Source organism: Pogoniulus pusillus, chromosome 10 (assembly GCF_015220805.1).
Source record: "Pogoniulus pusillus isolate bPogPus1 chromosome 10, bPogPus1.pri, whole genome shotgun sequence".
Taxonomy (NCBI): Eukaryota; Metazoa; Chordata; class Aves; order Piciformes; family Lybiidae; genus Pogoniulus; species Pogoniulus pusillus.
In genome coordinates this window covers 4,749,444-4,773,039 of record NC_087273.1, presented here as the reverse complement: position 1 = coordinate 4,773,039, position 23,596 = coordinate 4,749,444, and the positions used below count along the sequence as shown (strand labels likewise).

The 23,596-nt window shown below is 55.9% G+C and overlaps 1 protein-coding gene across 4 annotated transcripts in view; it reads left to right on the top strand.

The window, feature by feature from the left end:
• Nucleotides 1–9,841: 9,841 nt before the first annotated feature.
• The window catches only part of AFF1 (ALF transcription elongation factor 1), an 87,690-nt gene continuing 73,935 nt past the window's right edge, over nt 9,842–23,596 (top strand). For 2 of the 4 annotated variants that reach the window (XM_064149570.1, XM_064149573.1), the window contains exons 1-2: nt 11,532–11,619; nt 12,783–12,860. In XM_064149570.1, the coding sequence (XP_064005640.1) occupies nt 12,811–12,860 (50 nt within the window). In that variant the 5' untranslated portion in view covers nt 11,532–11,619; nt 12,783–12,810. Of the gene's footprint in view, nt 10,033–11,531; nt 11,620–12,782; nt 12,861–22,825; nt 23,081–23,596 lie in introns of those variants that run through there. The other 2 variants (XM_064149571.1, XM_064149572.1) reach the window with 2 other exon arrangements.

The following is a 23,596-nucleotide window of genomic DNA, read 5'->3' as shown; positions in this document are numbered from 1 at the left end:
AGGACAGCAGCTGGCTGGCAAAGGCAAGAGGAGAACTTGGAAAGCAGCCACGCAGAGCATGGCTCTGGTGGGGAGCACTGGAAGAGCCTGCCCAGAGAGCTGCTGCAGTCTCCATCTCCAGAGTCCTTCACAGCCTTGGCATCATCCTGTGTGACCTGCCCTGGGTGACTGCTCTGGCAGGGCTGGACTCAGTGATCTCCACAGGTCCCTTGCAAGCCTCAGCACACCGTGGTTCTGTGTTCTTGCAGCAGAAGGCTGTTGGCTGCTGCTTGCCCAAGGAGGAAGCAGGACACCCAAGATAGCATCTGTCCTGGCAAAGCCTCTTCTCTGATGTCTTCTGGGCACACAATTGCTGCAGGCTGTGGGACGTTGCAGAGATGAGCTCTGGAGGCAGATGTGCTCCTCGAGCTGTGGTGGTCCTGCAGGTATGCTGGTGGTGGTCCTGCAGCTCTGGTGGTGATGTTCTGCAGGTGTGGTGGTGGTCCTGCAGGTATGCTGGTGGTGGTCCTGCAGCTCTGGTGGTGATGTTCTGCAGGTGTGCTGGTGGTGGTCCTGCAGCTCTGGTGGTGATGTTCTGCAGGTGTGGTGGTGGTCCTGCAGGTATGCTGGTGGTGGTCCTGCAGCTCTGGTGGTGATGTTCTGCAGGTGTGCTGGTGGTGGTCCTGCAGCTCTGGTGGTGATGTTCTGCAGGTGTGCGGGTGGTGGTCCTGCAGCTCTGGTGGTGATGTTCTGCAGGTGTGCTGGTGGTGGTCCTGCAGCTCTGGTGGTGATGTTCTGCAGGTGTGGTGGTGGTCCTGCAGATGTGCTGGTGGTGGTCCTGCAGCTCTGGTGGTGATGTTCTGCAGGTGTGGTGGTGGTCCTGCAGATGTGCTGGTGGTGGTCCTGCAGCTCTGGTGGTGATGTTCTGCAGGTGTGCTGGTGGTGGTCCTGCAGCTCTGGTGGTGATGTTCTGCAGGTGTGGTGGTGGTCCTGCAGATGTGCTGGTGGTGGTCCTGCAGCTCTGGTGGTGATGTTCTGCAGGTGTGCTGGTGGTGGTCCTGCAGCTCTGGTGGTGATGTTCTGCAGGTGTGGTGGTGGTAGTACTCCTGCAGGTCTTCTGGTGGTGGTGCTCCTGCAGGTGACTGCCAAGAGAAATGTTCCAGACCATCACTGCACTGAGCCATTGGACAGCTCCTGGCACTTTGCCCTGTCAGAGGGAGGTGCCACCGAGGCTGAGGCTTTCCTCCAGCTCTTCTCTTTCAGGGCAGCAAAGAGCTCCCCTAAGAGCTCAGCACTGGAAGGGTCTCCAGTCTGAGCAAATCCCTTCCCTCTTCCCTTGCAGCTGCCTTGACCCCAGCAGCTCCACGCCTCAGGCTGCTGCTTACCTTCAGATGTTGCAGGCAGCAGCTCGGGCTGCAGCTAAGGAGTGTTGGTCTTCCTCCTCAGCCACTGCAAGCCCTGCCTGGTGTAGTGCAGCAGCTCCCTCAGGCTGCTGGTGAGAGCCAGGGGGCCGCTGGCTGTGCTGAGCTCAGCAAAAGCCTCTGCAGAAAGGGCAGGGAGAGAGAAAAGCTGGGCTGGGTTTCACCCCGGGCAGCTCCTGGTGTTAGCATGGAGCCAGCTGCCTGGGCTCCTGCTCTTGGTCCCTCATCCCTGAGCTCTCAGGCACAGCAGGATGCCAAGACAAGCTCTGAGCTGGAACCCTCAGCACTGGAGCAGCAGCAGAGGCTCTGCAGTGCTTTGCTCTCCAGGGGTGCTGCCTGCAAGTGCATGCACAGAAGCACAGCAGGCAGCAGAGGGAAGCCAGAGGGCAAAAGCTTACCCTTGTTCTTCCTGGCCAGGGCATCAGCCTGCTCCCAGAGCTCGCAGGCCTGCAGGCTGTGGGAGGTCATGCTGAGGTACTTGGATGTTATGGCTGGGAGGCTGTAAGGGACTTCAACTGGAGGGCCAAGAGTGCCCCTGGAGAGAACAAGAGGTGAGAGCAGAGATCAGAAAGGGCCTCTCAGGCACTGCCAAAGTCTGCAGCTGCCTGGGGAAGCCTCCAGCAGCCTCTCGCAGTGCTCTCTCCTCATGGCTTCCATTGCAGCCCCCTGAGCTCCCCACACACGGCGCTGGAGCTGCCTGGCAGGGACCTGGGGCTGCTGTCCCATCAAGTGCCAAGGGGCCTGTGACAGGAGCAAGATGAGCACAGCAGGGGCTGTGCCACGGCACAGGGACAGCACCTCCCTGGCTCCTCTGAGCTGCTCCTCTGCAGGAGATCTGCTCTGCTTGCCAGGTGGCAGCTCTGGAGCTGGTGGCAGAGCAAGGCCAAGCCTTTGCAAGGAGAAAAGGCAGCAGAGAGAGAGCAGAAGCACTGCCAGCCCCCAGGCACTCGCCAGGCTCTGGATGGCAGCTCTTACCTTGCAGCACAGGGAGAAGCTGCTGGTGCTGCTCTGCAAGGACTCTGCAGCAGGGAACAGAACTCTGTTAGCTCGGGGCCGGCAGTGCCGGCAGTGCCTCCCGCAGCCACCCAGCTGGCAGCTCAGCACCAGCCTGCCCTACCTTCAAGAGGACACTCAGGACCCTGCTGTACCTCAGTGCAGTCCGTCTTTGGTGCCCCAGCAGGGCCATGTGCAGGAGGGCTGGCAGTGCCAGCTGTGGGCACAAACACAGCCAAGCGTCAGCGCCCAGGCTCAGCGCTGCTCCGCCAGGGGCACAGAGGGCACAGAGCAGCTCTGCTGCACAGCCGAGGCAGCCCAGCTCTGCTCTGCTCCTGCTCAGCTGAGACAAAGGCTCTGGGGAACCTCTCAAGGGAAAGAAATAACCCAGAGGGGCAGGGCCAGCTCTGGTCTTTCACATTCAGAGGTGCCCCAGGCCAAGTGAGCTCCCCTCTAGAAGAGCCTCAGCTGTGTTCAGTGCCAGGGCTCAGACTTGGGCAGCCACAGCTCATCCTTTCCCCTCAGCTAAGAGCCCTTCTTTCTTGCCAGCTGCCAGCAGATCCCACTGCACAGCCTGTGCCCTCCTCCACCTGTGCCCTTGCTCCTCTGCCAGCTCACTGGAGGAGTGTGCCAGTGGCTGCTGGCTTTGCCAGTGTGGGCTTTGTGCCCTGCAGAGCTCTGCTTCCCACTGCACTCCTTCCTCCCCAGGCAGTGCTGGCTCCTTCCCTCTGGCTGACTCTGAAGGCACAGCCCAAGGGTTACCTACCACAACACCAGGAAGATCTCTTCATAGGCTGATGCTGAGCAGGCTGTGAAGTCTGTCACTCTGATGAGGAATCTGAGAAGAGAAAGCAAGCAGGAGCTGCTCAGCCCTCAGTGCTCTGCAGCCTCCCTCTCTGTGCACAGACAGTGCACAGCAGCAGCTCCAGCACTGGCCCAGGAGCCAGGAGCCCTGCCCTTAGGCCTGGCCCCCAGGGCTCTGGGTGAGCTGCAGCAGAGGGCAGCGGCTGCAAGTGCCAGGGTGGCTGCCCCTTGCCCTCTGCACAGGCTGCCAGCCCCCAGGCTTGGGAGGCCACTCACTGGATGAGCTCTATGGTGTCCCTGAAGAGGCTGGAAGCTGATTTTGGTGCTTCCAGCTCCAAGGCCATCCCATACTCGATGAAGGTCAGGGCTGCATCCAGGTACTGAATGGCCCTGCCGAGGTCACTGCTCTGGTGGAGAGAGAATGATCATTGTTAGGGCAAGAGGAAAACTGCTTCTGGCCCCTGGGCTTGAGCAGCTTTGTCCTCCCTGCTTAGGCAGCACTGCAAGACAGACAGAGGCACAAGCCAGGCCTGGGGTTGATGCCTAAAGGCTTCTCAGCAGCAGCCCTGATGTGCCCCAGCCCCCAGCTTTGTGCTCTCTGGCTGTGTGCATGGCAGCAGAGAGCTGTTCTGGGGGGAGAAGCCCTTTGAGCTCCTCCAGTCCAACCCTTCCCTGACTCTGCCAAGGCAGAGCTGCAGCTGTGCAGGCAACGTCAGCCAGCGAGGCTGCTGCCCAGGCACAGCTGGAGCAGTGCCATGGCAAGAGCTGGGTCAGCTTTGCAGCACAGGGCACAGGCTCACCATGGCATCAGCTATCTGCTCCAGCCTCTTGACCTCCTCTCTGTAATGATGAGCCAGATGCTGCCTGGATTGGGGCCAGAGAGGGCAGTCAGAGGAGAAGGGTGGGAACATTTGTGGCCATCCAGGCCCTCAGTGCCAGCTCCTTTCTTCCCTCCCAGCCCTGGCTACTCACTTCAGCTTGCTGGAGTCTTTCTTAGCTGAAGGCAGCAGTGGTCTGGCTTTCTTTGGTTGAGGTTTCTTACCCTCAACCTCCTCCTTCATTGTCCTCTGCCAGGAAGAGAAGAAAAAACCCCTCAGGGTCTGAAAGCTGCTGTCAAGTGCAGAGCAGCACAGCTAAGGTGGATCAGTTCTGGTTAAAGAGAGGCACAAGAGACTGGAGCCAGCCCAGGGGAGCTCAGAGCACAGAGGGTGCAGGTCTCAGGCCCTGCAGTGCCACTGAATCTCTCTTGGAATGGCTCTGCATGGATCTCCCAGCTCCAGGTGTGCACAGCTCCAGCTCCCCAGGGAAAGGCTGCAGAAGACTTTGCTGCAGCCAGGAGGTTGTGCAGGGAACTGGCACAGAACCTGCACTGCTCAGGCAGTGCCTGCCACAGTGTGCCTGCTGCTGCCCAAAGTGTGCCAGGGCTTCCTGGAGTCTAGAAAGCAGGATGCCAGGACAGCAGAACCCCCTTTGAAGGCCAGAGCCGTTGTCAGACAGCTGCCAGGGCTTTGCAGCTGTCAGCAGGGGCTCGGTGAGCAACAGGAACCATCTGTGGACAGCTTGGACACACATCCCCTTGCCAAGTTTGGGGACCCCTTGATGGCAGGAGCATGCTGGGCACTCTGCCAGCCTAGGAAGCAGCAGTGAGCTCTGCACAGGGGCTCTCCAACACCTCCTTGCTCCTTGGACAAGCCCAGCTCCACCTCTCACCTTCCTCTTCGGAAGAGGCTTCTCAGGAGGGTCTGTGCCTCTCCTCCCCAAGCCCTGCTCCTGGAGCATTCTGAAAGCCAACAGAAGAACATCAGCCAGGGCAGGCACTGCCAAGGCCTTGCTCTGAGCTGGCCAACCCCAGCCAACCTCCCACAGCCCACTGAGCCCCTGCCCGTGCTCAGGCTGCTGCCCCTGTCCTCACCTGCCTGGAGAAGAAGCCAAGACACAGACAGGACTCTCTGACTGCTTCCCGAGGGACCTCAGGACGCTTTCCAAAGGGGCTCCCAAGCGCTGCCTGCAGCTACAGGCAACCAAGAGTGAGGGCAGAGCTCCTCTGGCAGGGTTACCTGGGACACAGCCAACTATTGTTACCTACAGCACCAGCACAGCCAATCAGGGCTGGCCTAGGGCACCAGCACAGCCAACTATTGTTACCTACAGCACCAGCACAGCCAATCAGGGCTGGCCTAGGGCACCAGCACAGCCAACTATTGTTACCTACAGCACCAGCACAGCCAATCAGGGCTAGCCTAGGGCACCAGCACAGCCAATCAGAGCTAGCCTAGGGCACCAGCACAGCCAATCAGGGCTTGCCTAGGGCACCAGCACAGCCAATCAGGGTTAACCTAGCACACCAACCCAGCCAATTGTGGCTGAGCTGTCACACCAGGGTTAGGCAGTGGGGCAGGGCAGCAGAAGGGCAGCAAGGCTCTGGCTCCCCAAGGCACAAACCCTCTGCCCCAGGAGCTCCAAGCTTTTACTGCTCAGCTCTCAGGGCTGCTCTTTGTGCTGCTGCAGTCTCCTGCCACGCGTCCAGCAGCAGTGCCAAGCTCAGGCCACTCTCCTACTGTTTGGCTGTAAGGATTGTGGCCTGCAGATGTCTTTGCTTTAGAGGTAGGAGAAGAAAGCCATGAGAGCCCTCCTAGCTGTTTCCACTCTGATGTCCCTGTGTGCCCCCAAGAGCACAGCCTCTGCCACCTCAGCTGCTGGGACATGGAAGGCCTAGAAGAGCACTGCAGCTCCTCACCTTCACTGTGGGGTCAGAGCACAGCACTCAGCCTTCAAACGAGTCACAGTGCTGGGAGGGCAGCCAAAGGGGATCTGCCCCAAAGAAGGCTTTGGCCAATGGCTCCATGGCCTTTGGGAAGGAAATAAATCTGCTGGAGCCGTGGGCCAAGACTCCAGGAGGTTAATATTCAACCCTCACTTGCTGCAAGCTCAAGAGAGGAGCCTTCCTCTGGAGAACAACTGGAGTAGAGAAGGAAGGAGGCCTGACTGGATGACCAAGGAGCTGCTGGAAGGAAGAAAGAAGTTCACAGGACATGGGGAAAGAAGTTCACAGGACATGGGGAAAGGGCCTGGCGACTTGGGAGAGTGATGGGAACCTTGTCAGGGTGTGTAGGGGTGCAACAAGGCCAAAGGCCTCTCAGAGTTAAGTCTGGCAAACAAGAAAGGCTGCTTCAAGTCTATCAGTGGTGAAAGAAAGCATGGGGAAATGTGGGCCCACTGCTGAATGAGGTGAGAGCCCTGGTGGCAAAGGGTTCAGGGAAGGCAGAGCTCCTGAATGCTGCCTATGCCTCAGCCCTTGCTGCTCAGAGCAGCCCTCAGAAATCCCAGAGCCTGGCAGGCAGAGCCTGGTGGATGGAGCTGGCCCCACTGGTCAGTGAGGATGGGGTTAGGAGGTCATTTGGGTCAACTGAATGTGCACAGATCCGTGGGCACTGACAGATCAGCTCATCCTGGAGGTCATCTGTAAGCACATGGGAGAAAAGAAGGTCATTAAGAGCAGCCAGCAGGGGTTTGCCACGGTTGAGCCCTCCAGTACCCTTCTGTGATGGAGTGACTGGATGGGGAGATGCAGGGAGAGCTGTGGCCTTCAGCAAGGCTTCAGACACTGTCTCCCAGGACATCCTTGTGGGCAAGCACAGGAAGTCTGGGTTAGAGGAGATGCTTCAGAACTGCCTGAGCAATGAAGCTCAGAGAGTCATGGTCAATGGTGCAGAGTTGAGCTGGAACTCAGAAGCTCCACCTCAGCGTGAGGAAAGTTTCCTCAGTGTGAGGGTGCTGGAGGCCTGGAGCAGGCCTCCCAGAGAGGTTGTGGAGTCTCCTCTAGAGACTTCCCCAGAGAGTCATGGCCAATGGTGCAGAGTTGAGCTGGAACTCAAAAGCTCCACCTCAACATAAGGAAACTTCTTCAGTGTGAGGCTGCTGGAGGCCTGGAGCAGGCCTCCCAGAGAGGCTGTGCAGTCTCCTCTGGAGGCTTTCCCAGAGAGTCATGGTCAATGGTGCAGAGTTGAGCTGGAACTCAAAAGCTCCACCTCAACATAAGGAAACTTCTTCAGTATGAGGCTGCTGGAGGCCTGGAGCAGGCCTCCCAGAGAGGCTGTGCAGTCTCCTCTGGAGACTTCCCCAGATCATGACCAATGGTGCAGAGTTGAGCTGGAACTCAGAATTTCCACCTCAGCATGAGGAAAGTTTCCTCAATGTGAGAGTGCTGGAGGCCTGGAGCAGGCCTTCCAGAGAGGCTGTGGAGTCTCCTTCTGGAGACTTCCCCAGATCATGACCAATGATGCAGAGTTGAGGTGGAACACAGAAGTTCCCCCTCAGCATGAGGAAACATCTTCAGTGTGAGGGTGCTGGAGGCCTGGAGCAGGCTGCCCAGAGAGGCTGTGGAGTCTCCTTCTGGAGACTTCCCCAGAGAGTCATGGCCAATGGTGCAGAGTTGAGCTGGAGCTGAGAAGTTCCCCCTCAGCATGAGGAAACATTTCCTCGGTGTGAGGCTGCTGGAGGCCTGGAGCAGGCCTCCCAGAGAGGCTGTGCAGTCTCCTCTGGAGACTTCCCCAGATCATGACCAATGGTGCAGAGTTGAGCTGGAGCTCAGAATTTCCACCTCAGCATGAGGAAAGTTTCCTCAATGTGAGAGTGCTGGAGGCCTGGAGCAGGCCTCCCAGAGAGGCTGTGGAGTCTCCTTCTGGAGACTTCCCCAGATCATGACCAATGGTGCAGAGTTGAGGTGGAACACAGAAGTTCCCCCTCAGCATGAGGAAGCTTCTTCAGTGTGAGGCTGCTGGAGGCCTGGAGCAGGCTGCCCAGAGAGGCTGTGGAGTCTCCTTCTGGAGACTTCCCCAGATCATGGCCAATGGTGCAGAGTTGAGCTGGAGCTGAGAAGTTCCCCCTCAGCATGAGGAAACATTTCCTCGGTGTGAGGCTGCTGGAGGCCTGGAGCAGGCCTCCCAGAGAGGCTGTGGAGTCTCCTCCTGTGGAGGCTTTCCCAGATCACGACCAATGGTGCAGAGTTGAGCTGGAACTCAGAAGCTCCACCTCAGCATGAGGAAACATTTCCTCGGTGTGAGGCTGCTGGAGGCCTGGAGCAGGCCTCCCAGAGAGGCTGTGTAGTCTCCTCTGGAGACTTCCCCAGAGAGTCATGGCCAATGGTGCAGAGTTGAGCTGGAACTCAGAAGTTCCCTCTCAACATAAGGAAACATTTCCTCAGTATGAGGGTGCTGGAGGCCTGGCACAGGCTGCCAGGGAGGCTGTGGAGTCTCCTTCTGGAGACTTTCCCAGAGAGTCATGGCCAATGGTGCAGAGTTGAGCTGGAGCTCAGAATTTCCCTCTCAGCATGAGGAAACTTCCTCAGTGTGAGGGTGCTGGAGGCCTGGAGCAGGCTGCCCAGGGAGGCTGTGGAGTCTCCTGCTGTGGAGGCTGCCCAGGCTGCGTTGGTTGTGGCCATTAAGGAGGCAGGCATTATAAACCAGTTCTTGTTTATTTCTGGAGAGCCCTGCCCCACTCTATGCAAAGGAGTTCATTTTTTGGGGGGGTTCTAATGAGTTTGGGGAGATCTTCGCGAGGATGCTTATCGGCAGTGGAGTCCTTTAGGAAACTCAGGCGAATTGGAACAGGTTTGGGCACAAAAGTGGCTTTGCCCCGCTTAGGGCACAAGCGGCAGCTCAGAGCCCTAAGGGGACGGCTCAGGGCGGAGGAGCAGGAGTTTGGAGCTGGTCCCTTGGCTCCTTTCGCGGCGCTGTCTGGAGCTGCCCGTTGCGGTCCGGTAGCGGATCGACGCGGCGCAGAACCCGGTGCGAGTGGACCCGCCGGAGCCCGCAGTGACCGTGGGCACGGCTTACACAGGCACAGATGGCAGGGCCGAGCCAACGGCGGCGGCGTGCGGCACAGGCAGGTCCCCGCAGCACCAAGTCAGGATGCGGCGGTCCCAAAGCGGGGACTGCGCTTTCTGGGCGCCCTTCTCCCAGGCGCTCCTCAAGAGCCCCCTTAAGGGCCAACTCGACAACGCGTCCGGTTGCCATATGCATGCATATATGCATGCTGCGGCGATTTGCTTTTGCTCGTTGAAGCCTGCAGGGGTGGAGGTTTGAGCTTCGCGCCTGCTTCTTTCCACATTCCAAACCCCCGGAGCAGGAGGTGGGTGGGGAGGAGAACAGTTTTGCTCCCCTCATTCAGACCTCCGGTGGGGCAGGGACTTGGGTGTGCTCTGCCGCACAGACACATCTGAAAGCGTTCCTGTGTGACCTGCTGCTGTGGCGGGGGGGGGGGAGTTGGATTAGACGATCTCCAGAGGTCCTCTCTGACTCCCACCCCTCCGTGGTTCTGTGGCAGCAACGAGCTTTGACACTATCTCTGTCCCACGTGGAAATCCACCACCACCTCCATGGGCATCCTGTCCCGTGGTCAGGCAGTGGAACCGCAGTCCCCGCTCCGGCTCCGAGCACTGCCCCCTTCGGCTCTTTCCGGAACCTTTCGGGCGTGCCCGAAGTGGCTGGGCGGGGAGGGGCGGGGCGGGGCGGCTCCGCTCGGCTCACCTGGCGGCAGTGTGAGCGGTGCGGCGGCAGGGGGCGCCCCGCGCAGCAGGACGGCACCTGAGGTGAGCGGGGCCGAGGGGCTGCCGGCGGGGCCGAGGCGCCGGGCGGGCTCCGGGGTGCCGCTGCTTGGGAGCGGCGAGGCGAGGCGGGTAGGGGTCGCCGACCGCCTGTGCCGCCAGCGTCCTGCTGGTGGTGGCCGCCGCAGGGCCCCGGCGAGTGCAGAGCAGGAGGCGGCTGCTGGGAGCTGCGGCGTGCATGGCGAGGCTGGCTCCGAGGGACCGGGCAGGAAGGGCTCCGTCGGAGCTGCGGTAACCAAGTTTCCCGGGAAGTTTCTTCTGTTTGTTGCCCCCTCCTGGCGCCGGAGTTGGGATCTGCCCGGGCTGCGACCTGCTCGGGTTGGGAACTGCTCCTGGGTGGGTTTGTTCCGGGGGGCAGGCGCTGAGCTGGGCTGGCAGCGTAGCTGTAGCAAGCTGTGGCTCCGGAGGCAGCGGAGCTGTAGCAAGCTGTGGCTCCGGAGGCAGCGTAGCTGTAGCAAGCTGTGGCTCCGGAGGCAGCGGAGCTGTAGCAAGCTGTGGCTCCGGAGGAAGGGAGAAAAGAGTCTGTGGAGACCCCGCACTGGAGACGTGATGTCAAAAGTACAGGTTTTTAATTTTAATTACAACCGTCCAAAGTCTTCTCTGATTTTATGTTGAGTGCTCTGTCCAGTTCTGGGCTCCTCAATTCGGGAGGTGCTGGAAGGTGTCCAGAGAAGGGCAACGAAGCTGGTGAGGGGCCTGGAGCACAGCTGTGTGAAGAGAGGCTGAGGGAGCTGGGGGTGTGCAGCCTGCAGCAGAGGAGGCTCAGGGCAGAGCTCATTGCTGCCTACAACTCCCTGAAGGGAGGCTGTAGCCAGGTGGGGTTGGGCTCTGCTGCCAGGCAGCCAGCAACAGAAGAAGGGGACACAGTCTCAAGTTGTGCCAGGGGAGGTCTAGGCTGGATGTTAGAGGAAGCTGATGGCAGAGAGAGTGATTGGCATTGGAATGGGCTGCCCAGGGAGGTGGTGGAGTTGCTGTGCCTGGAGGTGTTGAAGCCAAGCCTGGCTGGGGCACTTAGTGCCATGGTCTGGTTGATTGGACAGGGCAGGTTGCACTGGATGAGCTTGGAGGTCTCTTCCAGCCTGATCGATTCTATGATTACCTCAAAAGGTTCTTTCCAGCCTAAAGCACTCTGTGCTGCCTTCCTTTCTTCAAAGTCTGAACTCCCAAGTCAGTTTCTGAGCATTTCTCTCTTCTCAGTACATAAACTTCCCTTCTACAGCTAAATCATGATTCTATGTCTGTAGCAGCTGTGGAAGATGCAGAAGGCATGCTGGACCCATCTCCCTGGAGGACTGCATGCTTAGCTTAGGCAGACTTCTCATTAAGGGCAGTACTGGGCTGAGGTCTGGTGCCCTGGGCCAGCCACAGAGCAGTCCTGCCTTGGTTAGGTTGCAGGGAGGAACCTCGAAGCTTCTCCCCAGTTTTACTTTTTCAGTACTTTAGGGAGAGGTTTTGGAACAGAAGCTTGAGTTCCTGCTGGCTGTTGTGCAGCTCAGGGTTTAGCAGTTGGGTAATTCCCTCCCCCAGCTGCACTCAATCCTGTGGATTAGCACACCTGTGGCTGGTTCACCTGGGATTAGGGGCTGCGAGCGACAGTTTCTATCCGTGACAGCTGTCCACTTCCTCAGCTGTAGCTAATCTCCTGATTAGGCTGTGCCCAAAGGTGTGGAACAGAGCTCGCTGGGCTCAGCAAGCTGCAGTGCAGGGGCATTATGAGGCGCACCTCGTAGCCAGGTGGCGTAAGACGCATGCAGTGTGGTCATAAAGGCAGAGCAATCTTGTGCGAGCCTCCAGGAGCCATCAGGCATTTACTTGCAGGTTTGTGCTCATCCTCTGCTGCGCAGTGCTGACCTTTCTCTCTTTTATCGTTGTTATCTCTTATCTGAAATTGTGCCGGGGGAGGGTTAGGTTGGAGAGGAGGAAAGATTTGTTTGCTGCAACAGCGGTCAGGGATTGGAAGAGGCTGCCCAAGAAGGCAGTGGAGTCCCCGTCCCTGGAGGCGTTCAAGAAAGGTGTGGCCATGGCACTTGGGGACATGGTTTGATGGCTATGGTGGTGTTGGGTTGATGGCTGAACTTGGATGACCTTAGAGGGCTCTTCCAACCCTGCTTCTGCCGGTCAAAGAAGTTTGTGTCTCCTGCTTCTCCCACCTTTGCTATTCTGCGTTCAAGTATGCACCTTGTCCTTTTCAAGCTGCTTATTTACCAGCAGAGGTCCCAGTTTCCAGGAGTCTTGGGAAGGACAAAGGCTTAGTTTGCTTGCTTATCTGTACCCTAAACTTCACAAGTCCAGTATGTAGCCTTTCTAGCTGCTGATTGAGGCAAGATTCCCAGCTTAAACGGCCTGTGCCTTTCTGTGGTTTGCAGAATAGTTCTCTGATGGTATTTTGCCTGGGTTTAAAACCATAAGCTAGAGCTCACTTGCTTCAGCTTATCCTCAAAGCATTTGCACTCCTGTTTCATACCTGATTTTGCAAGTGAGTTCATGAAATTTCAAGTCTGTCCCCCAGCCATCAATTGTGATGCTCCCTCAGGAGTGTGAGATGCTGCAGATGGAACAACTCCCTGAAAGGAGGCTGCAGTGAGGTGGGGTTGGCTTCTTCTTCCTAGTCTCAGGTGACAGAAGGAGGGGAAATGGCCTGAAATTATGCCAGGGGAGGGTTAGGTTGAAGATGAGGAAATATTTCTTTGCTGTATGAGTGGCCAGGGATTGGAAGAGGCTGCCCAGGGAGGCAGTGGAGTCCTAGATGTTTTGATTTTCCTTTTTTGCTTGCTGTAACAAATTCCAGCCCTCACTCTTCTGTATTGACTTGCTGCTTTGCAAACTAAAGATTTTGGTGCCTTTGCTGGATCCTCCCTTCCCCCCCTCCCATCTGTTGACTCTGTGGAAGGATGTTCCTGGGTTGGTCTTTGTTGAAGCAAAGCTTCCACTGACTCCAGCATGCTGTTTGAGATGTTGAATATGTGTTTTGTCTCTTCCAGATGAGCTGACTTGGATGCAAGTGAGAGAATGGAACCTACAGACAACCAGAGCAGCAGCAGCAGCAGCAGCAGCAATGGGTAGGAATGAATTTGATATAATCCTGGCTTCCCAAGTGCTGTGATAGCTTTAGAGATGCTTTGAAAAATAGTATTTCCTCCACACACACCCCCCATGATGGAACAATGACTGAGTGGGAGAGGAGGAGCTTCAACTCTGAGATGGTATCTTAGCAGAGAGCTGATACCTTCTGCCTTTGCTGTGCAATGAGCAATGCTTGGCACTGGATCTCAGAGGGATCCTCACACAGATGTGGCACTCACTTGGCAGCTGTCACTAGTGGTGTTCCCCAAGGATCAATGCTGGGCCCAGTCCTGTTCAGCATTTTTATTGGTGATCTGGAGGAGGGGATTTAGTCCAGCATCAGTAAGTTTGCAGATGAAACCAAGCTAGGAGATGATGTGGAGCTGTTGGAGGGTAGGAGAGCCCTGCAGAGGGACCTGGCCAGGCTGGATGGGTGGGCAGAGTCCAATGGGATGAGATTGAACAAGGCCAAGTGCAGGGTTCTGTACTTTGGCCACAACAACCCCAAGCAGCACTATAGGCTGGGGCCAGAGTGGCTGAGAGCAGCCAGGCAGAGAGGGAGCTGGGAGAGCTGGTAGAGAGTAGCTGAAGCTGAGCCAGCAGTGTGCCCAGGTGGGCAGCAGAGCCAATGGCATCCTGGGCTGGCTCAGGAAGTGTGTGGGCAGCAGGACAAGGGAGGTTCTTGTGCCCCTGTGCTCAGCACTGGCCAGGCCACTCCTTGAGTGCTGTGTCTGTTTCTGGGTCCCTTAGTTCAAGAGAGATGTTGAGGTGCTGGAAGGTGTCCAGAGAAGTGTAACGAAGCTGATGAGGGGCCTGGAGCAGAGCCCTGTGAGGAGAGGCTCAGGGAGCTGGGGGTGTGCAGCCTGCAGCAGAGGAGGCTCAGGGCAGAGCTCATTGCTGCCTGCAGCTGCCTGAAGGGAGGCTGTAGCCAGGTGGGGTTGGGCTCTGCTGCCAGGCAAGCAGCAACAGAACAAGGGGACAGAGCCTCAAGCTGTGCCAGGGGAGGTCTAGGCTGGATGATAGGAAGAAGTTGTTGTCAGAGAGAGTGATTGGCATTGGAATGGGCTGCCCAGGGAGGTGGTGGAGTCACTGTGCCTGGAGGTGTTGAAGTCAAGCCTGGCTGGGGCACTCAGTGCCATGGTCTGGTTGGTTGGCCAGGGCTGGGTGCTAGGTTGGGCTGGATGAGCTTGGAGCTCTCTTCCAACCTGCTTGATTCTGTGATTCAGGAACAGTGGAGCATTAATAGTTAGACTCCATCATCGTAAGGGCCTTTTCCAACCTGAGTGGTTCTGTGGTTCTCATTGGTGAATGGCCCCACAAGCTCTGGACAGGTGTCACAGGGAGTTGAGATGTTTGCTTGCATCATGCTCTGGTCTTTGCTGTGCCAGCCCTGTTGTTCCATACCCTGCCCTGTTGGCAGCCTCAGTGTGCAAGGGGCAAAACTGCCAGTCTGGAGACCTGCCTGAGTCCACCTGGCCCTTCAGCTTCTCCACTGTGATGGAGAAAGGTGATCCTGACCTGACCCTGGGGCTCTGCTCCTGCAGGTGTGCATCCTTGGAGGTTTGGATGATGAAGGTTTTCCACCTGGAAATGTCACTTGCAAAGCTGAGTCTCTGTTTTACCTTTTTTCTCCCAGAGGGGGTATTTTTTTTCTAGCAGTTCCCATTTCTTTCTCACTGAGCTCCTTCACCTTTCCACCACGGTTCAGTGTTCTTTGTCCCCATGCCACAGGCCATCCTGAGGCATGGGAAGACAGGCAGCACTGCACAATCACAATGCACAATCTTGGGACAGCAATGTGCCCTGGTGGCCAAGAGGCCAATGGGATCCTGGGCTGCATTCAGAAGAGTGTGGGCAGCAGACCCAGGGAGGTTCTCCTCCCCTTCTGCTCTGCCCTGCTGAGGCTCCACCTGGAATATTGCATCCAGTTCTGGGCTCCCCAGTTCAAGAGGGACAGGGATCTGCTGGAGAGAGTCCAAGGGAGGGCTGCAAGGATGCTGAAGGGGCTGCAGCACTGCCTGGTGAGGAGAGGCTGAGAGCCCTGGGGCTATTTAGTCTGCAGAGGAGAAGGCTGAGAGGGGATCTGAGCAATGTCTGTAACTGTCTGAGGGGTGGGGGTCAGGAAGGGAGGGACAGGGACAGCCTCTGCTCACTTGTGCCCTGGGGTAGGACAAGGCCAATGGATGGAAACTGCAGCACAGGAGGTTCCACCTCAACATGAGGAAGAACTTCTTGACTGTAAGGGTCCCAGAGCCCTGGCACAGGCTGCCCAGGGAGTTGTGGAGTCTCCTTCTCTGAAGCTTTTCCAGCCCTGCCTGGGTGTGTTCCTGTGTGACCTGTGCTGGATTCTGTGGTCCTGCTCCAGCAGGGGAGTTTGACTTGAAGGGTCCCTTCCAACCCCTAACATCCTATTTCATGTGAAGAGGGGAGGTGTGGGTGGGTGGGTAGAGAGATTGCAAATACACCCAAACTCTCTTCTGTATCTCCTCTGCTATCACTCTTAAAAGCACAGACTTTACTTTTTTTTTTTCTTTTTTTTTTTTGGGGGGGGGGACAATACACCTGTAAAAAATGGACCTTAAAAAGGTTAAATCAATCTCTTTTCTGACTGGCTTCTGGTTGGAATACTGTGTAGAGCAGCCTGATAAAAGAGCAACCCAAAGTGCCAGGCGTTGACTTGCTCACTGTCCTACATACCTCTCTGTCTCACCCAGGGATTGGATATCACCACAAAATGAATCTGACAGCTGTAGTGAATCTGAAGGGTACATTGTGTGCTGTACAGAGATGTTATCTTGATTCAATTGGAAGAGAAATCAGGATATTTAACACTCTGCACAGTGTGCTTTCTGACAGCTCCTGTGCCAAAGCCAGCTGAGGACTAGAAACCTCTCGCTGTTGTTTTTAACTGTTTATTCAGTTTCAGACTGGTTATGGAACATTGGAAGGCATTGGGAGTGATGAGGGAGTGATGCCAAGGGAGATGATGGAAATTGCTCCTGGGAGCTGCCAGCAGCTCGTGGGGTGCAGCCTCTAGTGCAGGCTGGTTCTCAGGAGAAGGTGGTTTCTGTTTTTAAACCTGTTTCCTTCAATTCCAGCACTGAAGGCTGAGGGTTGTTTTCCTGCCTTTTCTCAGCAAGCTTTGATTCCTAACATCTGTGCAGCACTTTCTTCCACGAGAGGCTGCAGCCAATTCTGTGTCTCCTGTTGTTAAAGTCAAAATAGCCTTTTGGTTATGTTCTTCCCTGCCCTGCTTTTTTTTCTTCCCAGTGCTGTGCTCAGTTTCTTTCCTTTGCCCTGCTGCTTCTCTGGCCTCTCTCTAGCTGTGCTCTGTGGGTCAGACCTACTGGAATCCAAAGCTTTTCAACATCTGCCAGGCAAGGATGTGCTGCTGGCAGCTAGCTTTGGTTCTGGAAAGTGCTAAGCTTTGGAAGGTGCCATAAAGCAAGGCTAGGGAGGAGAAGTGCTTTGCTGAATCAGGGTCAGCAGAGTTTTGCTGTCTCAGCCTTCTTCAGGCTTGCCATTGCTTGCAGCACACAGCTTCCTTTACCTGGTTAAACTGGTTTCAGTCTCTGCTTGCCTCTCTATGGGCTCCTGGATTTTGCTTGCTTTGGAAGAAGGAGTTTGAGGATAAGATTGCTCCATCTCTTTTTCCCCAAATCCATGGAGGCTTTGAAATCCTGGTTTGTGGCTGTGCTCTGCTGTAGCAGTGCCTGTATTTGTTCTTCAACTGCTGGTGGAGACAGACACAAGAGTGGCAAGCCCTTGACAGATCTGCGTAGGGCTTGGAGCTGCCAGAACGAGAGCAGCTTCTCAGGGGTTCACCTCTGCAGGTGTGTGGCCTCTGGTTTCTGCAGAGGAAGAAGGATGCTGACAGCTGGGGAGGCTGGTGAAGCTGGGAGGTTAGGACCTGTCTGGGTGGTGTAGGGCAGCAGAGCCTTTCTGGAGCACAGACTTGCTGCAGATGAACAGGCTACTCAGGGCTGCTCCAGGCAAGGCATCCCAGTATCCATTTGCCTCTTTTCACCTCAATGGGAAGGACTCCTAAGTGGCAATAAATGGCAGTGGTGAGATGTATTTCTTGTCAGCAGGGCTGGGAGAACAGGCTGTAATTACAGGACAGCAGAGATGCTTGGAGACTGGACGTGAGGGTGTGTGTGTCTGTCTGAACATCCTGATGTGGTGCAGGGAAATGAGATGTTTTGAGAAGCTTGGTGAGGGCAGGAGTTTGACCTATATCTGGCTATAAACAAATCCATGTCTCACAGCCAGCAGATTTCAGGAAGGCTTGCATTTCATCTCATGATTTTAATGCAGCTCTTCTGCATTGGTCCTCTCTGATTAAATCTCTTGGTCTGTTTCTTCTGCATTGATCCTCTCTGCTTGATTAAACCTCTTGTCCTGCACTGGTCAATTTCTTCTGCCTCTATTTCTTCTGCACTGGTCCTCTCTGCTTGATTAAACCTCTTGCCCTGCATTGGTCTATTTCTTCTGCACTGGTCCTCTCTGCTTGATTAAACCTCTTGCCCTGCATTGGTCTATTTCTTCTGCCTCTATTTCTTCTGCACTGGTCCTCTCTGCTTGATTAAACCTCTTGCCCTGCATTGGTCTGTTTCTTCTGCCTCTCTTTCTTCTGCACTGGTCCTCTCTGCTTGATTAAACCTCTTGCCTTGCATTGGTCTATTTCTTCTGCACTGGTCCTCTCTGCTTGATTAAACCTCTTGCCCTGCATTGGTCTATTTCTTCTGCACTGGTCCTCTCTGCTTGATTAAACCTCTTGAGTTTGTCCCCCACCCTTAATGGATTGGCATGTCTTTTTAATGGCATGGTGTCCTCTTGTCCTGAGTTAACAGGTGCTGTATTCCCCTTCAGAATCTCCTTGATTCTGATTTGTGGGAATATTGTGACCAAAGCTAGGTACTGGTTGCTTTCCAGGATATGTGAAGAGGCCTCCAGGAGAGCTGGAGAGGGACTTCTTGCAAAGGCATGGAGTGACAGGGCAAAGGGTGATGGCTTCAAAGTGCAAGAAGCTGGATTTAGATGAGACAGGAGGAAGCAATTCTAGCCCAGGAGGCTGGTGAAGCAGTGGAACAGTGGTCATGCTGTCCAGGTGGGCTTCTGAAGTCTCCAGAGAAGGAGCCTCTGCACTTTCCATCTAAATTCACTGTTAAAGCAAACTCAGCCTGACAGCAGCTTGGGGAAGGGAGGAGAGCACAGCTAATGAAGATTAGATTCTTCTAGCAAGGCTCAGGTAACAGTGTGGTGACAAGGGCAGGATTTCCCAGGCTGCTGGCCCTTCACTTGGTTTCTCTACCAGCTGTTTTGTAAATGTAGCAGAGTCCCTAGCAAGGATGCAGGCTGGGGGGTGATGAAATTGAGAGCAGCACAGCAGAGGAGGACTTGTTGATAGTTGACTGGATATAGGTTGGACTGGATGATCTTGGAGGTCTCTTCCAACCTGCTTGATTCTATGACTTGGAGGTGCTGGTGCATGAGAAGCTGGACAGCAATGGGCACTGGCAGCACAGAAGGCCAATGGCAGCCTGGGCTGCATCCAGAGCAGTGTGGCCAGAGCTGGAGAGAGGGGATCCTGCCCCTCTGCTCTGGGGAGACCTCACCTGCAGTGCCGGGGCCAACTCTGGAGCCGCTAACACAAGAGAGATATAGACCTGTTGGAGCAGATCTGGAGGAGGCCACAAAGATGATCAGGGGGCTAGAGAAGCTCTGCTGTGGGCACAGACTGAGTTGTGGATGTTCAGCCTGGAGAAGTCCCAGGGAGACTTTAGAGCTGCATTTCAGTATCTGCAGGGAACCTCCAGGCAGGCTGGGGAGGGACTGTTCAGAAGGGCATGTGGGGATAGGATGAGGGCAGTGGTTTGAAACTGGAGCAGGGCAGAGTTAGGCTGGACATCAGGAGGAAGTTCTGCGCAGTGAGGGTAGGGAGATGCTGGAACAGGTTGCCCAGAGAGATAGTTGAGACCTCATCCCTGGAGACGTTCATGGTCAAATTTGGTGTGGCCCAGAGCAACCTGTTCTAGTTGGAGATGTCCCTGTTCACTGCAGGGAGATTGGGCAAGATGACCTTTGAGTGTCTCTTCCCATCTGATGCAATCTGACTCTGAGTCAGGAGTCCAAAAGCAATGAGATGCAGAGATCTGAAGAGGAGTAGAAGGTAAAGACTTCTGCTGCATTGGTTGCTTGGATACTGTCTAATAAAGCAGCTTCTTTGCCAGGTGCAGCCCCTGAGAGCAGGACTGGGCACAGTGTCAGCACTGCAGGGGACTCACAGCCCTGCTGTTGCTCTGGGAAGGTTGTGTCCTGGACCCACCTGTGACAGCAGTGCTGCGGGCTCAGGAAAATGAAGCAGAGGCTCCAGGAACAAGGCCCAAACAGCTTCTGCTGAACATGAATTCATTTTTTTTTCCTGTAAGCAGAGATTTCACTCCCATTGTAGGTTTGTCCTGAGGGCTAGCAGGAGTTTGAGTATTTCATGGTCCTGTCTTGAAGGTCTTTGTCCTTGCCTGGGTGTCAGTGAAGGTAGCATCTGCTGCCTTTGCAGAAATGATTGCATGCTGCTCAGCCACAGATTTACCTGAGCCTCAGCACTCACCTGGTACTGGGAAGGTCAGGCTGTGTTCAGTGGTACCCAGTGACAGGACAAGGGGTAACAGCACAAACTGGATCATCAGAAGTTCCATCTGAACCTGAGGAGGAACTTCTGTAATGTAAGGGTGAGGCTGCCCAGAGAGGTGGTGGAGTCTCCATCTCTGGACACATTCCAAACCTGCCTGGACATGTTCCTGTGTAACCTTCTCTAGGTGACCCTGCCTTGGCAGGTGGGGGTTGAACTGGATAACTTCCAGAGGTCCTTTCCAGCCCCTACCACTCTGTGATCGGTAAGCTGTGAAAACCAGCAGTTAGCAGCTTCTCAGGGAGGTGTGGATTCCACAGGTCTCAGCAAGGTGGGAACTGTGGGGCAGCCAAGAGTGTGGTTCCCCACCTTGGTGAGCTGGCTGGACCCAGCGTGGAGCTTAGCAGAGCACTGCATTTTTGTTTCTTAGCTTGAACTGCAGAACGGTGCATTGGGGGAACCTTCTGTTTGCTGGCTTGGTAGGGCTCCCTGGCTGTGAAGAGCACAAATCTCAGGAAGTACTCCAGCAGAAGAGAGAGAGAGGGGGGAAAAACCACTCTGAACTTGCTCAGGAAACTTTTACATAGAGGCATAGATGTTAGTTTGTTTCCTTTCTTTAGGCAGTATCCCTTCAACTGGAAGAGTTTTGTTCCTGCTTACACGAAAGATATAATTGAAGGCTAAATGTATTCCTAATTACTCAAAACCAAGTAGATAGTCTTAGACACCTCCCTTCCCTTTCCCCTCTGTCTTCTAATCTCCCCAGCTGCACTGGCAGCAGATAATTCCAGCTGGAACTCTGCAGGGCAAGTGGGATCTTTTGCTTTTGTTTGGAAAACAGCTTCAAACTGCCGGCTGGGCTCTGCAGTTTGGGTGCTGGGTTTAGGTTCTTTCATTATCAGTGTTTCTGCTTATACTTAGGAACAACACTCGGGTTCTGCTTCCTTGGGGTTGTGTCTTATCTTGGAAATGTTAAAAATCCCCTGATTAGAAAATCACTCAGTTCAGCCTCAACAAAACACAGCCCCCTCCAAGTTAAGTCAGAGTGGAAGGCAACAGCAAGAGGATGCAGACAAGAATTTTCCAGCTTGGATTTTGTTGGAGTACCTCACAGAACAGTTTTTATAACCTGTCATGTGAGGAGAAGCTGAGACTTGGGTTTGGTCAGGCTGAAGGGAGACCTTCTCACCATGGAGCAGCACATTAAGGGTGGCTGCCAGCAGCATGGAGACTCCCTTTGGACAAGGAGCCCCATGGCATAGACAAGGGGTGATGGGGGCAAGTTCTTGCTCTGGAGGTTCCCTTTGGGCTCCAGAAGGAAAGGTTTCCCCATGAGCACAGCCAGGCACTGGAATCACCTCCCAAGGGAAGCAGAGGAGCCCTCTCCATGGGACAGTTTGGCACTCAGCCTGCCAGGGTGCTGGGCACCTGCACTGTGACCTAAACAGGTCGGAGCAGAGGACCCTTGGGATCCATTCCAAGCTGAGTTTCTGGGATTCTCTGATAGTTTATATATTTTTAAGCTGTATACTTAAAAAGCTTGCAGAAGCTTTCTGTAAGTGGACTTTACAGCGTGGCTTAAGCTCCTCTCCTGCTGCCCGCCGAGTCCTTTGGCACAAGCTGCGCTTTAAAGCGGATCATGAGCAGGGATTTGATGCTGCAGTGCTGGGAGAAGCCTCAGCTCCATAGAGTCTGCTGAGAGAAGCCGAAGGGATCCTGGATAAATGGTTCTTTTGCTCGGTTAATTACTGCCTGAGAGGAGCTGCCAGAGTAGTTTGTTTTTCTAATGGTGCCAAGGAACACCCAGAGCAAAGGACAGGTCTGGCTCCTTTCTGAGTCCAGCAGCCGTGGCCAGCACCTAGAGCCCAGGAGAAATTGCATAACGATTTATCTGGAGGTTTTGGGGTGCTGCATTTATTTCTTGTGGCAGGTGCCTGCCCTTGAATCTGCAGGCTCAAGTTTTGGTAGCACGCTTTGGGTTTTCATCTGCTGTGCTAGGGTGGGCAGATGGGATTCACGTTTCCATATGGCTTCTGTGTTTGGTTGGGAACTGTTGAATGCTCTGACATATTCTTTTTATTTGGGGGGTGTGTGTGTGTGTGTTAATTTTTCTTCTGTGAAAACAAACAAAAATGCAGCAGGCCCTGAGATGTAAGTTTGCAGATGAGACAAAGTTGAGAGTGCTGATCTGCCTGAAATTAGGAGGGCTCTACAAGGAGACCTGGCCAGGCTGGACCCCTAGGCTGAGGCTGATTGCAGGAGGCTGAGTGCCACGTCTTGTACGTGGGACACAACGATGCCAGGCTTGGGGCAGAGTGGCTGGAAAGGTGCCCAGAGGTGAAAATCCTCGGGGTATTGATCAGCCAGCTGAAGATGAGCCAGAGTGTGTCCAGGCGGGCCCTTGCAATGGTGTGGCCAGCAGGAGCAGGGCAGGGGTTGTGCCGCTGGCACTCAGCAGTGAGGCCACAGCTGGGTTCAGTTTTGGGCCACTCACTCCGAGAAGGACATTGAGGGGCTGGAGCAGGCCCAGAGAAGGGCAAGAAAGCTCGGGAAGGGTCTGGAGAAGAGGGCTGGGGAGGAGCAGCTGAGGGAGCTGGGGGTGGGCAGGGTGGAGGAGGCTGAGGGCAGAGCTCATTGCTCTCTGCAGCTGCCTTCGAGGAGGCTGCAATCGGGTGGGGGTTGGTCTCTTCTTACTAGTCTCAGGTGATAGGATGGGAGGAAATGGCCTTAAGCCGCCTCAGGGCAGGTCCATCAGAAGAAACTTTTTGGCCGAAAGGGTTTTCAATGCCTGGTACAAGCTGCCCGGGAAGGTGGCTGAATGCCCGTCCCTGGAGGTGCTCAGGGAGGCAGAGCTGTGGTGCTGAGGGCCGTGGCTTAGTCCCAGCCTTGGCAGAGTTAGAGACTGGACTCAGTGACCTCAAGGAATTGCCTCTGTTGGAAAAGCCCAATAGTTCCCTGTGGTGCACGGTGGGGAGCTGGCCCCGGGAGCAGCCCCAGCGCTCCCCACATCGCTGCTTGCCCTCTCTACTCCTTCGCCCCCCAGCACCCCGGGCACGGGGCACCGGCCCTGCACTTGTCCCGGCCGGGCGGAACATGTCCAAGTAGGGAGCTTGGGCCGTACCATGAGAGCCCTGCCGGCGAGGGGAGGCGAGCGCGGAGCGGGCTGCGGGCGCTGCGGGAGCCACCGCCCGTCGGGCAGCCGCGGGGGGATCCGCGGCCCGGGCTGGGCGCCGCGCCGAGCTGCCCCCAGCGCTGCCCGCACGGAGCCGAGCCGCCGGCGGGGCCGTGCGGGACCCCCCAGCAGACAGTGGCAGGGCGCCGGCGCCCTCCCCGGCGGCCGGGAATGCAGCGAGCCGGGGGAGGGAGGGCGCGGTGCCCGGATGTCGATCAAGATGAGTGTCAGCCAGCCCTGCGCCAGCCAGCCCGGGCCGCCGAGCGCGGGGGGCTCGCTGCCACTGCCCGCGGACGGCCTGGCGGGCAGCGGGCGGCGGCAAATGGAAGAGGAGGCTTGGGTGGCTGGGGAGAGCAAGCTGATGGATAGAAGGCGCTCGTCGGAATAAACTTCGCCATGGCTGCCCAGTCGAGGTAGGGCGTTCGGTAACTTGTGCGGCTTCGATGGGGTTTCCTTGAGGGCTTTGCGCAGTCCGGTGCCGTTAGCGATGCCCTCGCTGCTCCCCGGGCACAGCTCTTGCCGTTGGTTCCTAGGCTGTGGTTGACAGAAACGGCTCTGGAAGCACGTCCTGGGTGGATTTCGATGGTGTGTGTTCTTGGCTTGAAGCGTCCACTGCCTCCTCTCAGCGTAAACTTTATCAGCAAAATGAAGTCTTCCTTTGCTCCCTGTCAGACCTCTCCCCCTAGGCCAGTAACTTAGCAGCTCTTGGGAATGGTTTCCCCTCGCTTGTGGATTCGGCTGTTGCTTGTTTGCTTGTTTCCCTAGCCTAGTGTAAGCTGGCTCCTGTGCTTGCGTACGGCAGCGCTGGCGATGGTCTGTGGTTGGCGGCTGGTGGGACTGGGGAGCTCTCGGCTGTGCGCAATGGAGCAGGTTGCGACTCCTCGTCTGCCGCCTTGGCTGGGAGGGTGGGAGCTGCTGGTGGGGAAGGG